Source organism: Chaetura pelagica, unplaced genomic scaffold (genome assembly GCF_000747805.2).
Source record: "Chaetura pelagica isolate M959 unplaced genomic scaffold, ChaPel_1.0 scaffold27, whole genome shotgun sequence".
Lineage (NCBI taxonomy): Eukaryota > Metazoa > Chordata > Aves > Apodiformes > Apodidae > Chaetura > Chaetura pelagica.
Window position 1 is genome coordinate 1728450 of NW_009954020.1, and position 20816 is coordinate 1749265.

Consider the following 20816-nt stretch of genomic DNA (forward strand, 5'->3'; position numbering starts at 1 on the left):
AAAGTAAAAACAAGTGAAAATCAAATACCTATCTATCTCCTAGCTCCTTTTTAAGTGCAGAGGCAGCTAATTAAAACCATTAACCAACCTTCTATTGTTTTTACTCAATGTGTCTAGTACAATTATATAATATGGGCTTACTTACAGGCATTGAAAACAATATTAGAAGACTCAAATCAAATGTTAACTAAAATCTCTAATATCATTTTTATGTTTCAACACAAGGAGAGCACTTTCATGTGCTTTACAATTTTCATCAGTTTTGAAATTCAAATGTGTTTTTTTTTTAATTCAGGATTTTTGAATTCAAATGGAAAAGCTGATTGGAGCACCTGAGTACTTGTAAAAACAAAACTAAACACACATGTATCCAAATATTATTCTCATCTCAGGCTTCACAGTACATTGGGAAAACAGTCAGCAACTGAAGTTACAGAAAAGCTAATTAAAAAGTGGTGCTACTAGTCCAAGAATATTAGTGGTTGGCAGAATAGTTAATAATCTACAGTACATTAAAAACCTCACACATTTCCATTAACACAAGTTAATGGGACAGCACACACAAAACAACACAGAAACTACAACCACTCAGAAGTGGTTCTGCATTAGGAAAATGTTTGCTAAACTAATTAGCAAATCAGCAATTTTATTTTTTTTTTGCTAGGGAATAAGAACTAGGATTTTCTAAAATCCAGTATTTACAGCCGGATGGGTTATTGGAAAGTAATACAGCTCAGCTACCCCATCTGCCTTTAGAACAGCTTTCAGAGCTTAAGAGAAACGGGTAGAAGCCAGGTATACTTGGTAACATTTTAAAAATCTAATTTATATATTGATCTGTGTTTGATTTGTTAATGAACTTAAATTAATTATCAGCTCATATTCCAGCCACCTACCCTCTCATCAAAATTACTGCTATAGCATCTATAAAACATCAACAGTGCCTTCAAGCAAACAAAACAATGATAAATCTCTAAATCAGAGTTTTTATATTTTAGCTAAGGGAGCTATATAATTTTTATTGTACATATTTACGAAGGGAGATCAAGAGTTGAAGGATCAAATGTATCTACTGGTAGATATGTTTTTCTTTATTTTTAAACTTTTTAACAAGCTCTCATTCTTAATGCATTATGAAGTTTGCGCCATAAATTCAGCCTAGCACACTGTTCTGTAACTGTTGTATTTGAAGGTAATTGATTGAAATATGACAACAGGAAAATTTACCCATGGGAATTCTAGAGGCTTTGCAGAAAGATATGACAGTGAAAAAATTGGAGAAAACATTAATCTGATGAATAATCAGGAGCAATGAAACAAAATGTTTAAATCCAAACACTCCTAAACAGACAAGCATCTCTTATGGTATACACTTCAACAGGATGAACTGCAAGACACTTCTCAAACTTGAAATCAAATACTCAGGCTCTTTTGTAAAACTGAAACCCATGTCTTACCTTGCCCCGAATTATATATTGCTTTCACAGATTTTTTCACCTTCTGTAGTGCAGTTCTGTCTTGATCCAATGCCTACAATAACAACAAATAAAGAAACTTTTAATTTTTATTTCATTGATCAAGAGAATATATTATATGATTTTAAAAGATACCCATGAAGTAAGTAATTTCCCAGTCTGAAAAAAATGCAGATAAAACATTCAGTCTGCAGGAAGGTCTGAGGTCATTCAGCCCCTTCAGGATTAATTAAAGAACTGAACTGATAACACTCTGAAGGCAAAGTACAGCAGCAGTGACAATGCTAAAAGAAAAACACTATTTCAGTTTTGCAAGGGACAAAGCATTTATTCAAGTTGTAAACTATTTTGAAAAAAGCCCAAGAAACAGTAGATGCTTCTGCTTGTTAACTTGTGTTTTCCCACCTACCGACACAGATTATTACACTAACTTTACTAAAAACACCACAACGAAATTTTATAAATATATAAGATGAAAAGTAGCAAATAAAAAATATAATCGGATTTTGTATCACATAATGTCATTGAAAGGAAATATAAAATGTATAAGAATAACAGTCAAATATGCTTTTTCATTATTACATCATTCTGAATTTTAATTTTTCTGCAATACTTTCAAAATGCAGAAGAAAACTTTACTAAATAATGATAAATCTAGGATTAGATTCTAAATACTTTCTTTTTAAAAAAAACATAACTTCTTCCTACCCACTCATAATCTGTTGTAAGAGATGAAATTAACTTGAGAAAGAACTATTAAATGGAGAAAAAAAAATAAAATTGAACATTAGTCCAGACTTCTGGAATCACAGAATCACCATGGTTGGAAAGGACCTCTAAGATCACTGAGATACATTGTCAACACAAAAATAACCCCACAACCTCAGCAACTAGAGCATGTCCTGAAGTGCTACAGCTACATGTTTCACAGAATCACAGAATCACTTAGGCTGGAAAAGACCTTTAAGATCATGGAGTCCAACCATTAACCCTACTCTGCCAAGTCCAGCACTAAGCCATGTCCCCAAATGCCACATCCAGATGATTTTTAAACACATTCAGGGATGGTGACTCACCCACCTCCCTAGGTAGCATATTCTAATGTCTGACAACCCTTTCAGTGAAAAAGTTCTTCCTAATGTCTAGTCTGAACCTCCCCTGGTGCAGCTAGAGAACATTTCCTCTTATTCTATCAGTTCAACAAAGCCAAGTGCCGGGTCCTGCAGTCTCTTTGGTTTCTTGAATACACCCAGGGATGGGGACTCAATCACCTCCTTGGACAGCCTGTTCCAGTGCCTGACCACTCTTTCAGTATAGAAATTCTTCCTAAAATTCAATCCAAACCTCCTCTGCTGCAAATTTAGGCCATTTCCTCTGCTCCTATCATTATTTACTTGGAAGAAGAAGCCAACACCCACCGCTCTATAAGCTACTTTCAGGTAGTTGTAGAGGGCAATGAGGTCTCCCCTCAGCCTTCTCTTCTGCAGACTAAACAACCCCAGTTCCCTCAGACACTCTTCATATGACTTGTTCTCTAGACCCTTCACCAGCTTGGTAGCTCTCTCTAGATACGCTCCAGCACCTCAATGTCCTTCTTACAATGAGAGGCCCAGAACTGAATGCAATTCTTAAAGCCACATACTGGTACTGTGTGCAGTGATTCAATCAATTTCACTTAAGTGTGAGCTTTGTATATTCTGCCTATATAGCACATTGTACACAGTTCCCTGTTATCCATGGAGAACATACACGGGAATTTTTCATTATTTCCTATATTTTTTCCCATCATTTAGATCATAGGCAATTTCCCATCATATAAGTAAAGTTAGATCAATAATCTAAAGTTATAATGAAGCTGGCAGTGTTCCTTCCCCCTATTACATTCAAGTTCATGTCACTGAAGATTAGAGAACGTGTACTCAGAATTACTGTTAGGATAGCAGCCCAGCTGAGCCTGTGAGCTATTGTAGACCACAAAGTTCAAGTTGCAGACACCTTTGGGTATCCATATTATCCAAACAATTTAAAGCTTGCTGCCCCTGTGGGTCTGGTATCTGAAGCTTGGCAGACCGGCAGCTGCTCCGTGAGCAGGGCCATCACCAGCAACACTGTGGTGAAAACCTTAACAGCAAGCAGAGCTTTCTCTATCAAAGCTGAGATGATTAAGGCTTATTACACTGGATATTAAGAAGTTCCAAAAAAACACAGCAGACCATGTGAGGGTACCACTCCTAGGAAAGGTCAAAACACTGCTTCAGTATATGCAGACTTGCAGTAGGAATCCATATAAAGAGAAACCAATTAATATAAAATAGTTTTATTTTGGAGTGGCCTGATTTGAACCAAGCAAAATATTACAGCTGAGCAATACATCAAAGTCTGTAACAAAATTTAGTGCTTTTGTTCTTAAACCAAAAATCACCACATTCTCAAATCACACAACTACTTCTATGGTAGCTGAAAGTAGAAAGTTTGGAACAACAGAATTTATGTAAATGCTTTCTAATTCTAATTATCTCTAGTTTTTAATTTACAGCATAACAATGGATTCAAATATTCAGAACTGCAAATATCATTATTACCTTTGCTCCCCAGTAAGATGGTAGATTTTTACTTTATTTCATCTTAACAGAAAGGGTTAAGATTTTTAAATTTAATAAAATATTAAGAACTGTGTTCCTTTTCAAGACAGTCCACAGTAGGTGGGTCTCCTTAGATTCCTTTGCTAACAACGTCAAAAGCTTTTGCTTTTGTGTGCATGCTATGCCAGACAGTTGTTATCATACATTTCTACTCAGTTGTCTTTATCTTCAATGACCAGGAAAAAATAATTATTCACTTGTCCATTGAGAGTTTGAACACAGGATAATTTAAGAATCTGAAATCAACATTGCCAAAAAAAGCCAATGTTGGTAATGTTGGTAAGATTCAGAGACAAAACATTGTAGTAAGTTGCAATTTTGAAGCAAACTGGACTCTTGGAAGAAGAAAACAAATACAAAAACTCCAACTAATTGTTCCTAAAGATACCAATCTAGAAGACTAAGACAAATGAACTAGGAAAAATCTTCCAAATTGAATTTGACATAGAATTAAACTTAATCCCTAATATGGGAGCAAGAGAGAAGGGAACACTCGTTATTTTAAGAGAGCAATCACTGAGAACAGTAATACACAGAGATGAAATCCACTGCCTGAAGGAGCCAGTGATCTAAGTTAGAAAGACATCACAGATCAGTTTTGGTTTTTTACATTTGCTAATACAATCTTTACAGGAACTAGCTCTTCACAGTCCAAAATTCACCACGTAACACAAGCCCACACACACTCACAACTGTATGCCAGGGCACAGCGCAAAATGCTGACCACAGGGGGAACCCAATTCTATGTAGGATTCTAGATATACAAAAGCCAGGATCTATGGGGTTTAGGGATGGGGCTTTTTTTGTGGTTTAGTAGGGGTTTTTTGTGTTTGTTTTGTGTGTGTGTGTTTGTTCATTTTATATATCTCTAGGTAGTTTGTTTCTAAATATATTACACTCCTCTTGAATGTCTTGCTAATAATTTTAGCTGCACTCTGCAGCAAAGGAGTATGCTGCACTCAAGGCTCAACAATACTCAAGGAGAAAGGAACAGCCTTAGGTGAGAGTACGCTTTTGCAATATCTGTTAATTTTATTTTTCAGTATTTAGAATACTAGTATTTTCACTCCCTAACTTAGAAAACCCAAAAATCTGATCTTCCACTAAAAGTGACATACATTTATATTCTTGAAAACTACAATGCCTTCCAGAACCGACAGGCCCCTGTATTGACATGATCTACATTTCAATATAATAAAAACTACTTCATCACCACCGACTCCTTGAAAATGCTTCTTTCTTCATTTCTGTGATACCACCTCCAAGGAGGCTTTTTTAACTTCCTCAAGAGAACATTTTCTTATCCTCTTAATCATTTTGCAAAGACAGAACTTACTAAAAGTACCTTCAGCACAGATTTGCTACCTCTTTGGCTGAACAAAGCTTTACTCTTGAAAACAGTAATCTTGGAGACAAGCTCCATCTTTATTCAAAATAATGAAAGTTTCACGTTAGCAACCCCCCCATGACATATTAATGAAGAAATGAAGGGGAAAAAATCCACCCATATTTAATCTGCTTATACAAAATGCAACAAGGAAAGCTCTCTCCTCCTCACTCAGCAGATGTGTTATGCATGATCTCTAACATATATCCTGTCAAGGTTTCATCTTCCTGCATTCCCTTATATTGAAGTTTATGCTCAAGAAAACCTTATCATGCAAGATGAGCTGTTCTAACTAAACAGTTTGGAATCCCACAGACATCCACATCATATTTGATTTCTCCTTTCTGCTAAAATTTAGCTACTTTGAACCTAATCTGCAATTTCAAACCATCGACCTAGTTCAAATCTGTACTCCTGAAGAAAGCAGTGCCTCTCCTTCCTCACACTGAAGGATTCATGTTGGCTACACAGAGATCCAGGTCAGGAGCCGCTGTGGTCACCTCAGCTCCATGAAAACCAGGCACACCTTTGGAGTACTACAGATTTAGCTCATCTTCCATCCACCCATTGCACACTAACAGAAATTTGTACTTAGAGCTACCATTTCACATTCAGAGGGAAGACTTCTTGTAGCACTCTCCTTCTTTAAGATGTACATATACTGGCAGCTATTCATACTAATATAAAATTGGAAACTTGTTACCTGAGGAAACAAAATCCAATTAATTTTGGAGTGAAGTGAGACAGACATCTCAGAGTAGATCAGTTTCACTGGTAGCTGCACATACATGTTTACCAGCATGACAAGCACACAGTATCAGGCCAGAAAAGGTGTATGTTGACAACCTATAAGCCACACTCAGTGCTCTCTTCTAGATTAAATAGTCATGCACTGCTGTTCATACAGACAGATACTGTTTCTGTCTCTCTTCCGCCTTCATGAATCTGAGCTCCTCTCAATAAAGGGTACTTCTATTTTTAAGCCATGCTCTGTAATAATAGCTACTAAATGTTAAACCAGAAATACAGTGCAGTGTGTAAAGTGCTATATTCTTGTATCTATCTTTGATGTACTAAAAAAAGCCAAACTCATAGTTAGATAGATCACTATTTTTTTTCTTTATAACCTTGTGTCTTTTTATTCCATATAAATACGTGTGTTTGTGCGTATGCATGCGTACATAAAAGTCTATGTACTGGAGATGACACTTAATAATATTTCACAGAATCACAGAATAGTGGAATCACAGAATCACTTAACTTGGAAAAAACCTTTAAGATCATGGAGTCCAACCATTAACCCTACTCTGCCAAGTCCAGCACTAAGCCATATCCCCAAGCACCACATCTAGATGACTTTTAAACACATCTAGGGATGGTGACTCACCCACCTCCCTGGGCAGTATGTTCCAATATCTGGCAACCCTTTCAGTGAAAAAGTTCTTCCTAATGTCAGTCTAAACCTCCCCTAGTGCAGCTTGAGGCCATTTCCTCTTGTTCTATCACCAGTCACTCGTGAGAAGAGACCAACACCTACCTCTTTACAGTGTTTTCAGGTAGTTGTAGAGGGTGATGAGGTCTCCCGTCCGTCAGCTTCCTTTTTTTCAGACTAAACAGCCCCAGTTTCAGCCACTCTTCATAAGACTTGTTCTCAAGGCTCTTCACCAGCTTCATTGCCCTTCTTTAGACATGCTCCAGCACCTCAATATCATTCCTGTCTTGAAGTGCCCAAAACTGGACACATTATTCAAGATGTGGCCTCACCAATGGCAAGTACAGAGGGATAATCACCTCTCTGGTCCTGCTTGCCACACTATTTCCATTACAGGCCAGGATGCTATTTGCCTTCTTGGCCACCTGGGCACACTGCTGGCTTATATCAGAACCCCCAGATCCTTTACTGCTGGACAGCTTTCCAGTCACTCTTCCCCAAGCCTGTAGCAGTGCATACGATTGTTGTGGCCCAAGTGCAGGACCTGGCACTTGGCCTTGTTGAAGCTTATACCATTGACCTTGGCCCATCATTCTAGTCTGTCCAAGTCTCTCTGTAGAGCCTCTGTACCCTCAGGCAGATCAACACTCTCTCCCAACTTGGTGTATCTACAAACTTACCTAGAGTGCATTCTATATCCTCATTAAGATCATTGATAAAGATGTTTCAAAGAAGTGGTCCCAACACTGAGCCCTGAGGAACCCCACTTGTGACCAGCCACCAGCTGGATGTAACTCCATTCCCTACCACTCTCTGGGCCCGGCTGTCCAGCTGGTGTTTTTCCCAGCAGAGCAGATGCCCATCCAAGCCATGAGCAGCCAGTTTTGTCATCACAATGCTGTGGGAGACAGTGTCAAAGACCTTACAGAAGTCCACATAGACAACACCCACAGACTTTGCCTCATCGACCAGGCAGGTCATCTTGTTATAGAACTTACTCCTGATAAACCAGAAAAGCACAGTGTGAGCAATGCAAAAATCTTCCTTTCTTGATCGATATAAAACCACTATTACAGAAACTAATCACAAAAGTGTTTTGTACACTTTTTAGCTCTTCCATAAATCATTCCATTGTTCTACAGGCCCACACTTCCACAGAGTATACCATGACCCCTTCAGCCCTCTAAATCTACTAAAATACCAAGTATGTTTTGTGAATCTTGAAAATCTTTGCAATTTTAAGAGGGGAAAAAACCCCACTGATTTCTATTTCATCTTTCACTAATAAAGAGCAGCTCAAGACACTGGCAATCACATTAACATGTCAGCATATATCATTAATCCCCTCAAGTAGATTACTATCCAGAAGAGATGCATTTTCCAACTGGAACAAACTGCTCATCCTCATACTAGAGGAGCTTTAGAATTTCACTCTGTTTTTAGGAGGTTTGGACTAGAAAAAATTCCATATCCTACCAAAACCCATCCACAAAAATAATACACCAAAACAGCCATGCTTGTGTATTGTCAAGACACAAGATTAATTATTTCACAGAAAATACACAATGACCCATTGGCTTCAAGTGAGTAATCAGTCATCAATTAACTCAACAATCCAACCCTGACACAGCAGTGAGTGACATTTACTATTGTATGTACTAGAAAATATGCCTACTGCTTGCTCAAGTCCCAGTACCGATAACCATGTGAGAAAGCAGAGCAGAGGTACTTTTATGGCTGCTCGGCACCAGCATCAGTTTTCTTTACAGCAAACCCCAAACTTTATTGGGTGGATAATAAACCCAGACTAGACAAGTTAATAAGTTAATACATGCTACTGAAATTGCAACAAGAAAAACTCCCACAATTCCCCCCATGAAATACAATCAAAAGAAAAGGTAAGAGTCAAATACTGGTCTCCTGTGTGCTACCCACTCAGAAATGAGTAGACTGACAAACTCAATTCTGTACATGGAGAAGTGATTCAAACCACCCTTCCTGTCCTTCCCTCTCCTCTCATATTGTACTGGCCCTGCCAGTCACCAGTATGAAGCGTGTTTTCCAGTTGTTGGTCTCAGCACATGTCTATCTGACAAAGATAGGAAGTGGTTAAGATTCTTCTAGAGACACTTAATCCCTTCATGCAAGAGATGGATATAGACAGGCACAGTTTGAACATGTCCTGAATTACTTAAAAAAGATTGAAACTAAAGCATACCAAAACAATACTATCAACAAGCACTTATGACTGTAACAACTGCCATCAACATCTTTTAGTACACCATCATTACCAGCTACCCCAAAAATAGACCAATTTAGCCTTTTTAGTAAACGGTGATTTCCCTGAAAAAAAATTAAAAAATTAAGTGTTTAACCACAAACTAATGAGAAAAGCATCAGCAATGAAATTTAGGAAATACACTTTTCCAGAAAATAACATTTTCAGCTCAAGCCAAAGTGTAGCAGAGATCCCATCAGCTGAACTTCCCTCACACCTCCTGCTGTTAGTTACATAGTCTAATGTAACTCAACAGTCTCTCTCCAAACTGGCATATGTGGAAAAAATTCTAAGTCCTTCAGTGCTGTAAAGGTCACATTAGAAGTGCAAGCTCATTTGTGTATTCTCTAAGACTAGAGTTGCAAAAATAAGAGTTATTAAATTATTCTTCAAGTATTACTCTTTAAAAGGGAAGCTCAATAGATACTGTTTGTAAAATGTCTCTCTCAGAAATCCAGTATTTCTAATCATAATTTGTTTTGAAAATTGATCTTTGGATCTCTTGTTGCAATCACACTCCTACCAGAAGCCTTTTCAGCAAGAACGTGAACATAGATACTAATTGCTATCTATGTATGATTACTTCTAGATGAAATGAAGTTAGCACCACGTTTTTCCTAATGAGCACAGAGCAGGTCTTATGCATGCTCTGACATATTTGGGAATATTTAACAATATTTTGGCCAGTTCTTCCTTTAAGTTTTCAGTTAAGTTACATTAATATTTCTGAGTTTAGCTAATTTTGTGCATAAGGAACATTTAGAGATAATAGAATAGTAAAACTATAATCATGACACAGATAAAATTCATTTTCTAGCTTCTGCTGTGTAGGAGATGCTGAAAAACCCACAACTAGTGACAACACTTCAAAACACCCAGTGACAGATACAAATTTTTCCCGCACACACGGGCTCTAAAGCAGCTTTTGCTGAGTAGAAACTAATCTTGGTGTTCAATATCACAGCATCACAGGATGTTAAGTGTTGGAAGGGGCCTCTGGAGATCATCTAGTGAAACCTCTCTGACCAGAGCAGGCTCACCTACAGCAGGTTGCACAAAATGGCATCCAGGTGGATTTTGAATGTCTCCGGATTTGGAGACTCCATAAGTGCTCTGGTCAGCCTGTTCCAGTGTTCTGCCAAAATCAGAAAATGCTTTGGGTTGGATTCCAACCACAGGCAAGGGTAACACCTTCCACTAGACCAGGTTGTCCCAAGCACCATCCAGCTCGGCCCTGAATGCTTCCAGGTACATGACATTCACAACTATTTAGAGCCAATACTCTTACCTTTACACTGGCAACAACATCCCTTGAACTAACAATGACTGGCTGAACAGCTGTCATCCACTATATCCAAACTCACTTTATTATAACAGTCAGCTTTACTACTACTATTTAGAAACCTAAGACAGCAAAACCAGTGACCAGCTTTTATGTCTCTGCAACATAATTTTACCTATTTCTTACTCCAGCAGCAGATCAACACACTAGCATCATTAATGGGTAAAATCTGGTCAAAGCTCAGAAACCACCAAACCCACAGTCTGTAGCTCCTGAAAATACCACTGTACAAGATTCCCAACTTCTGCTAGCATTAAAGCTGCACAGCACGAGTAAGTGGTTGCACAGACCACACAAATAAATAAGTCTTCCTACATTATAAATGCTGTGGGACTCTTACTTTTTAGCAAGTCATGGCATATTGTGTCTTACTTCCCTGAGCAAATCCTTCTTGTCCACATTTGCAATCTGCTGAGTACTGCTTTAAAAGCACAAATGGAATTATATTAACAATGTAAGAAACAGAAGTGTATTCTGTACCTGTGCAATGGAAATACATTACTTTGATTATGGGGATTGGCTACTAAGTACTATGCTACAAAATCTTTTTTCCAGCATACAAATATACAGTTTTATATAGGTAGTAAATAAATGAAAATTTTAATGTATTTATTGAAGATACTCGCAAATTGAAAAATCCCAATATACCATAAAGTACCATTTTCATTTTTTCATTAACAAAATCTAACCTAAAAAGCTTATTTGCAACAGACAACAAAATAATTCAAAACAGCACAATCAAAAAATAAATATATCAGAAGATAGCAAATAGTTGAGGTAAGATCTTTCAAAAGAAATCTAATTGAAGAGAAGACAGCACACAACCAGCATAAACACAAATGTACTAAATAGACATGATAACAGACAAATTTATTAGAAAGAAATGGGATTCTTAGCAATTTGATTTGAAAAAAAGCACAGCAGTCCCTGGAAAACTGCCTGCCCCCACCATATCTGACAGGAGAACTCTCCAGCTGTCACAATACAGTTATATACAACAAAGTATTTTCCTTCTGTGCTAACTCTCCTTCTAAAACCACAAAATATTTTGCAGGATGATCTGTATTTAAAAGCTGTTATCCCAGTAACTCACAAGTATTATCCAGTCAGGGAGGAAGGAGGCACTAGATCAAGACCTATGAGTTACAGTTATTACCACCTTCTTAGGCAGCAAAATTATGCAGATATTGCACACAAATTCTATGAATGTTGCAGAATCTCAAAAGTGACACTCAAGGATAAAGTACTGCCTAACTCATCCCTCAGTGGGGTTGCAATTACACAGCATACTTACACCTCCAAGCTCTATACATTTCAATCAGCACTGTTACTAGTCAATATCTGCTGTCAGCTACCAGCAGAGATATGGAGGACATTAGAAACATACAGACAGTAAACCAAGCTATTACATTACTACTAATCTCAAAACTAAGCCAAAATGTTACTTCTACTATGACAAACCCTTTTTCCCTTAAAAAATTGCATCCTTGTGGGCAGTGGAGCATGGTCCCTTCTCCCATCCTCTGAATATTTAAAAGCATACCATGTTGTATGACTGCAATATTCCATTTCAGAAGTAGACAATAAAATTGTCCTATGTAAAGAAAAAAAAAAAGTTTCTTGTAAAAAAAGGTATTCCCATTACAACAAAGACCTTGAAGACTACTGCAGCATTCTGGGACACTGCTTACAATTCTGGTTTTTCAGTTTGATTTTGTTATCAGAGAGTGTTACAATGACAGACTCAACAAGACTTCATCTTATGACACATTAAACCTGTAACCACCACCACTTATAATGAAGTTCAGAGTTACACTTGGACGACCAGATAGAGAGTCTACCATCTAATCCTTTTTATAGTGTGTAATGTAGACTAATGATCATGGGAGACAGAACAACACAATCTAGAAACACTCTAAAAAATAAGCACACATTCAATCTTTTTCTTTAGTTTTAAGGTAAAATTTCCAAATGGAAACGAGAAGTTTCACCATATATAAGAGGAGTTGTGTTTCTAATCATTACAATTAGACTTCGGCTAGAGATAACTTAAGAAAAGCCAAGAGAGATTTTGAGACTCCTCTTACAAAAGGAAAAAAATTAAATTCACAAGACCATAATTTAGATCTGAAGCATTAATTTTGAATTTGTATTTCATGTTCTTTGATACAAACATAATCTAAACTTAATGTAGTGGGGAAAATTACAGAAGAGGAAGCATGATAATTAGAACATTCTATTCCAATATTTTAATTTAAAAATCTGTTTAAAGTAATATCTACTTTCTCCTCCATTCTCTTTCATTTCTTTGATCAACATGCACAACCAGCATAAATGTGCAATAGAAAACTATGATGTGCATCTCATCTTCACTGTGGTACAGAAAACCAACAGGCCTCTAAAAGCAATATAGGCTGGAAAACCCAACCCATAAATGCGTATTACATACTATGTAATGATATATGTGTTTTAATTAGCAGAATACTTCTATCACAAAATCATAGAATGGTTTGGGTTGAAAGGGAACTTTAAGATCTAATTCCAACCCTCTGCACAGACATGGACATCTCCCACTAGACCAGGGCTCAAAGCCCCATCCGACCTGGCCTTGAACACTGCTAAAGAGGAGGCAACTTAAGACCACAGTGAGGTCTGCTTTCTCCATACTCAAATAAAAAGCAGTGAAATGAGAATGGATATCTATCAAATTAGCTTCTTTACAGTTTATTTTGAAGATGACAGCAAACATTGTGACCACTGGCAAAATGGTTAAGCCAAGAAAGTAATTTCTGACTTTGGGAGAAGTGCATAAACTTTAGCAATCAATCGATGCTGAAAGAAAAGGATATACCAACAACACTGAAATCCCACAGTGTAAAGGAAACCTTAATTTGTCCAAACGGTGACATGACCTGACAACACCATTGGAACAACACAGAAGTTAACACTTACCCAAAAGAACAATTTAAATCCAGTGCTGGTTTTAAAGGTATTGCTCTAAGAAAACAGCAAAACTTTTAAAAATTTCCAGTACATCAGGAAACAGTATGAGTGCTTTGCTAGCAAGATGCTACTTCACAGCATTTTTTAACCTAGTATTGTGTTTGGTAAAAATAGCCTATGCTGTTTCTCCTTTGAGACTGTATTAGGCCAGATGAGCTTAAAAGAATATTCTCTAAGTTTTCTTAACAATTCTAAGCTTCAAACATAACTATTATCCAAGATCTCAAACAGCTCTAAATTATATTAGCAAAAACATCCTTCAAAATACACTGTCAGGTATAAAAATAGCTGCACTGTATTCCATTTAGAAAATACAACTGAGTTGTCTGATCAGAGATGTAAATGACTGTTGTTAATGTAAGTAATGCCACATTTATAACATGAGTATACAGTTGTGTTAATAGCTCAACAAATAACTGTTTTGTTAATGAGTATTTAATTGCAAAAAAATTCAACCAAATATTATGACACTCTTCAGTTACATTGTTTAATCATTTTGGGAGGCACTGTGAGGCAGCTCATGCAAATTATCAAAAAAAGAGAAGAGTTTTCAGGAAGGGAAAAGTCTTAGGAATAAGCTGGGAGAGAGCTGACTGAGGATTTGGGGCTTCTAAAGCATTCAAATTCTACAGCTTCAGAAGCAAAAATTAGTCAAAGATAACAACTTCCCCATATATGCAGCACCTAAATAGAAGATTCAAACTCAGCAGAGCTAGAGAAGACCACACAGTCAGCCTTCTCTTCCTCAAGCAAGGTCTTAAAACACTTTTGCTAACACTCCAGGAATACAACTCACCCTGAATATCAAAGAAATGTGCAAAACCTGCTCTATAAAATTCTATTTCAGTGCATTTTTGTCAGATAGAACATCTGCTTCGTATATAACTCACACACAGTGAGTCACAGTCATAAGGGACCTTAAACACAGCAATAAGTACTAACTTCTCAGAAATCAATATTGTTGCTCTACTAATGGCAATGGCAGTTTATTCAATGACAGCCATACTCTAGCAGCAGCTACTGGCTTTCAGTTTATTTTGCCTGGAGTAAACAACAAAAAAAACCACAACAGCCCCAAACAAAACAAGCATCAACCTTCAAACTGCTTACAGTTTATCATGTCCTTGTAACATTATAGGTTTACAGTTGGTTTACTCTCGTTTCCACCTTTGGAAAAGGCATTCCTACGACCATTTTTTAGATATATAGCACTTATTTAGAGGGATTTAAATACATGGGTCCCTTGTATTCTGCAAGCAGCAGCAAGGAAGGCGAAGGTACAATCACCCTCAGTGAATCATCAAATGGCACTTCCGGCAGGATTAGCTCAAATAGAAATTAAAGCACGCTGGGCAAAATCAAGTTTGGAAATAATACTTTTGCATGCAGGAGGAATAGGAAATCACCAGTGTAAAAGAAAGTATTGTTGGCTTTCTGGTCTGTTTATTTTGCTTTGTGTTTTTTAAATAGCAGTCTTGCAGCTGAAGATTACATATATTACTTCAAAAGAGTACAGACAGGTTGGAAATATTTTTCTCTACATTAAAGAATATAGTTTATGATTCAGGATCAAGAAGGGAATTTGGGAAAGCTAGTGAAAACTAAGACTGCTACCACATGATAACAGCAGTGCATGGTCAAAGCTGTTCATTATCATGTAGCTTTTCATTCTTGTATAATATGTAACTAGACACTATAGGTTACACTTAAACATAGGACAAAGCCATGGTGTAGTTTCAAACCCACCCAAAAGAGCTCTTATTACATAATAAAGAATATTTAGTAAAAAATCAAGTTATTAATATTTTTGTTCAATTATTTTTCTTTTCTTTACATACCACCCCCATCAAGCACAAAAATAAAACTAATACCAAAAGCATTTATTCCTAGCATTTAAAGTAAACTTACTTTGGTTCTCAGAAGCAATTTATTCATCCCATCTTGCTCTAAAATTTATCTTAGCTGATGATAATAGATGCAGTCAGGGCTTAAAATTAACATATCAATATCAGATTTAAAGATATTCAAGAAGCTCATATAATTGAAGAATGATTTTATATAAAAACTAGACAGACTGGGGTACTGAAACAATAGTAGATTGATGGGTTGCAGTATTTTTAAATTAAGTAACAGTAATTACTAGTAACAGTAACTCACAAAGTTGAAAAAAAACCTGTTTGTACAGAACACAAATGCCTAAATTTATGTAGGTCTACTCTCTTGCCAAACATTCACAAGAGTTAGATGCTATGAGACGTGACACAACGTTATCACCAATAAATGTAGTACCTTTTCATGAACACTTTTAATTAGCCATACAGAATTTTTCTAATTTTTTAAATTTCTGCAGCTTCTTCATTGTATTTTTAATAACAATTTAAAATCTCTAAATGTAATTTACTTCAGCAGAGGCATATGAATGAAAATGGATTTTCCTCCTTTTCTTTAGGAAATAACAACCATTTTGCATGTCTAAAAAATACAATAGATGCCTTATAATATATACTAAATGTATGTGTATGGTTAAAAGACTCTCTTTGGAATGCATACCAAATGTATAGGAAAAATGGTTAGTAGTGTCATGAAAATTTAGACAGGCAAGCAAATGAAGGCTGAAAATCAAGAGCATGCTAGTATATTATGACCAGAAGCAACAAGCCAACAGGCATCCCTGCAGGTTTTTTAGGAAAGCTAGAGTGCTCATTTTTCCCACAAGATCAAAAAAGATATTTTTCCCATTTCCCTCTGCCAAGCCTTCATTCTCATTACCTCCTGTGTATCACCACACCAGCATTCAGAAAACTACAAAGTAAAAAAATCAGATCAAATGAAAATTGCCTTTTTTGTTCTGTTGTAGCCAGCACAAAGGATAACTGTGCACGTGGTGGTTCTACCTCTTTCCATGGACACACAATATTGAACACATGAAAATTGTCATGTAACTATAACCTGAGAAGCCAGAGGATATTTAATATTTCAACTACATTAAGATCTGTTCCATCTGCACCCCTTGCATTCCATCTACTTTTGATTAATGAAGATATACTCTGAGACTTGAAGATACTCGCAAATTGAAAAATCCCAATATACCATAAAGTACCATTTTCATTTTTTCATTAACAAAATCTAACCTAAAAAGCTTATTTGCAACAGACAACAAAATAATTCAAAACAGCACAATCAAAAAATAAATATATCAGAAGATAGCAAATAGTTGAGGTAAGATCTTTCAAAAGAAATCTAATTGAAGAGAAGACAGCACACAACCAGCATAAACACAAATGTACTAAATAGACATGATAACAGACAAATTTATTAGAAAGAAATGGGATTCTTAGCAATTTGATTTGAAAAAAAGCACAGCAGTCCCTGGAAAACTGCCTGCCCCCACCATATCTGACAGGAGAACTCTCCAGCTGTCACAATACAGTTATATACAACAAAGTATTTTCCTTCTGTGCTAACTCTCCTTCTAAAACCACAAAATATTTTGCAGGATGATCTGTATTTAAAAGCTGTTATCCCAGTAACTCACAAGTATTATCCAGTCAGGGAGGAAGGAGGCACTAGATCAAGACCTATGAGTTACAGTTATTACCACCTTCTTAGGCAGCAAAATTATGCAGATATTGCACACAAATTCTATGAATGTTGCAGAATCTCAAAAGTGACACTCAAGGATAAAGTACTGCCTAACTCATCCCTCAGTGGGGTTGCAATTACACAGCATACTTACACCTCCAAGCTCTATACATTTCAATCAGCACTGTTACTAGTCAATATCTGCTGTCAGCTACCAGCAGAGATATGGAGGACATTAGAAACATACAGACAGTAAACCAAGCTATTACATTACTACTAATCTCAAAACTAAGCCAAAATGTTACTTCTACTATGACAAACCCTTTTTCCCTTAAAAAATTGCATCCTTGTGGGCAGTGGAGCATGGTCCCTTCTCCCATCCTCTGAATATTTAAAAGCATACCATGTTGTATGACTGCAATATTCCATTTCAGAAGTAGACAATAAAATTGTCCTATGTAAAGAAAAAAAAAAGTTTCTTGTAAAAAAAGGTATTCCCATTACAACAAAGACCTTGAAGACTACTGCAGCATTCTGGGACACTGCTTACAATTCTGGTTTTTCAGTTTGATTTTGTTATCAGAGAGTGTTACAATGACAGACTCAACAAGACTTCATCTTATGACACATTAAACCTGTAACCACCACCACTTATAATGAAGTTCAGAGTTACACTTGGACGACCAGATAGAGAGTCTACCATCTAATCCTTTTTATAGTGTGTAATGTAGACTAATGATCATGGGAGACAGAACAACACAATCTAGAAACACTCTAAAAAATAAGCACACATTCAATCTTTTTCTTTAGTTTTAAGGTAAAATTTCCAAATGGAAACGAGAAGTTTCACCATATATAAGAGGAGTTGTGTTTCTAATCATTACAATTAGACTTCGGCTAGAGATAACTTAAGAAAAGCCAAGAGAGATTTTGAGACTCCTCTTACAAAAGGAAAAAAATTAAATTCACAAGACCATAATTTAGATCTGAAGCATTAATTTTGAATTTGTATTTCATGTTCTTTGATACAAACATAATCTAAACTTAATGTAGTGGGGAAAATTACAGAAGAGGAAGCATGATAATTAGAACATTCTATTCCAATATTTTAATTTAAAAATCTGTTTAAAGTAATATCTACTTTCTCCTCCATTCTCTTTCATTTCTTTGATCAACATGCACAACCAGCATAAATGTGCAATAGAAAACTATGATGTGCATCTCATCTTCACTGTGGTACAGAAAACCAACAGGCCTCTAAAAGCAATATAGGCTGGAAAACCCAACCCATAAATGCGTATTACATACTATGTAATGATATATGTGTTTTAATTAGCAGAATACTTCTATCACAAAATCATAGAATGGTTTGGGTTGAAAGGGAACTTTAAGATCTAATTCCAACCCTCTGCACAGACATGGACATCTCCCACTAGACCAGGGCTCAAAGCCCCATCCGACCTGGCCTTGAACACTGCTAAAGAGGAGGCAACTTAAGACCACAGTGAGGTCTGCTTTCTCCATACTCAAATAAAAAGCAGTGAAATGAGAATGGATATCTATCAAATTAGCTTCTTTACAGTTTATTTTGAAGATGACAGCAAACATTGTGACCACTGGCAAAATGGTTAAGCCAAGAAAGTAATTTCTGACTTTGGGAGAAGTGCATAAACTTTAGCAATCAATCGATGCTGAAAGAAAAGGATATACCAACAACACTGAAATCCCACAGTGTAAAGGAAACCTTAATTTGTCCAAACGGTGACATGACCTGACAACACCATTGGAACAACACAGAAGTTAACACTTACCCAAAAGAACAATTTAAATCCAGTGCTGGTTTTAAAGGTATTGCTCTAAGAAAACAGCAAAACTTTTAAAAATTTCCAGTACATCAGGAAACAGTATGAGTGCTTTGCTAGCAAGATGCTACTTCACAGCATTTTTTAACCTAGTATTGTGTTTGGTAAAAATAGCCTATGCTGTTTCTCCTTTGAGACTGTATTAGGCCAGATGAGCTTAAAAGAATATTCTCTAAGTTTTCTTAACAATTCTAAGCTTCAAACATAACTATTATCCAAGATCTCAAACAGCTCTAAATTATATTAGCAAAAACATCCTTCAAAATACACTGTCAGGTATAAAAATAGCTGCACTGTATTCCATTTAGAAAATACAACTGAGTTGTCTGATCAGAGATGTAAATGACTGTTGTTAATGTAAGTAATGCCACATTTATAACATGAGTATACAGTTGTGTTAATAGCTCAACAAATAACTGTTTTGTTAATGAGTATTTAATTGCAAAAAAATTCAACCAAATATTATGACACTCTTCAGTTACATTGTTTAATCATTTTGGGAGGCACTGTGAGGCAGCTCATGCAAATTATCAAAAAAAGAGAAGAGTTTTCAGGAAGGGAAAAGTCTTAGGAATAAGCTGGGAGAGAGCTGACTGAGGATTTGGGGCTTCTAAAGCATTCAAATTCTACAGCTTCAGAAGCAAAAATTAGTCAAAGATAACAACTTCCCCATATATGCAGCACCTAAATAGAAGATTCAAACTCAGCAGAGCTAGAGAAGACCACACAGTCAGCCTTCTCTTCCTCAAGCAAGGTCTTAAAACACTTTTGCTAACACTCCAGGAATACAACTCACCCTGAATATCAAAGAAATGTGCAAAACCTGCTCTATAAAATTCTATTTCAGTGCATTTTTGTCAGATAGAACATCTGCTTCGTATATAACTCACACACAGTGAGTCACAGTCATAAGGGACCTTAAACACAGCAATAAGTACTAACTTCTCAGAAATCAATATTGTTGCTCTACTAATGGCAATGGCAGTTTATTCAATGACAGCCATACTCTAGCAGCAGCTACTGGCTTTCAGTTTATTTTGCCTGGAGTAAACAACAAAAAAAACCACAACAGCCCCAAACAAATCAAGCATCAACCTTCAAAATGCTTACAATTTATCATGTCCTTGTAACATTATAGGTTTACAGTTGGTTTACTCTCGTTTCCACCTTTGGAAAAGGCATTCCTACGACCATTTTTTAGATATATAGCACTTATTTAGAGGGATTTAAATACATGGGTCCCTTGTATTCTGCAAGCAGCAGCAAGGAAGGCGAAGGTACAATCACCCTCAGTGAATCATCAAATGGCACTTCCGGCAGGATTAGCTCAAATAGAAATTAAAGCACGCTGGGCAAAATCAAGTTTGGAAATAATACTTTTGCATGCAGGAGGAATAGGAAATCACCAGTGTAAAAGAAAGTATTGTTGGCTTTCTGGTCTGTTTATTTTGCTTTGTGTTTTTTAAATAGCAGTCTTGCAGCTGAAGATTACATATATTACTTCAAAAGAGTACAGACAGGTTGGAAATATTTTTCTCTACATTAAAGAATATAGTTTATGATTCAGGATCAAGAAGGGAATTTGGGAAAGCTAGTGAAAACTAAGACTGCTACCACATGGTAACAGCAGTGCATGGTCAAAGCTGTTCATTATCATGTAGCTTTTCATTCTTGTATAATATGTAACTAGACACTATAGGTTACACTTAAACATAGGACAAAGCCATGGTGTAGTTTCAAACCCACCCAAAAGAGCTCTTATTACATAATAAAGAATATTTAGTAAAAAATCAAGTTATTAATATTTTTGTTC

General features: G+C 36.3%; 1 protein-coding gene across 1 annotated transcript in view; it reads right to left on the minus strand.

The window, feature by feature from the left end:
- The window catches only part of ASAP1 (ArfGAP with SH3 domain, ankyrin repeat and PH domain 1), a 129364-nt gene that overhangs the window by 72303 nt on the left and 36245 nt on the right, over positions 1-20816 (minus strand). Inside the window, 1 exon segment of the mRNA XM_010002273.1 lies at positions 1458-1530. Within this exon segment, the coding sequence (XP_010000575.1) occupies positions 1458-1530 (73 nt within the window).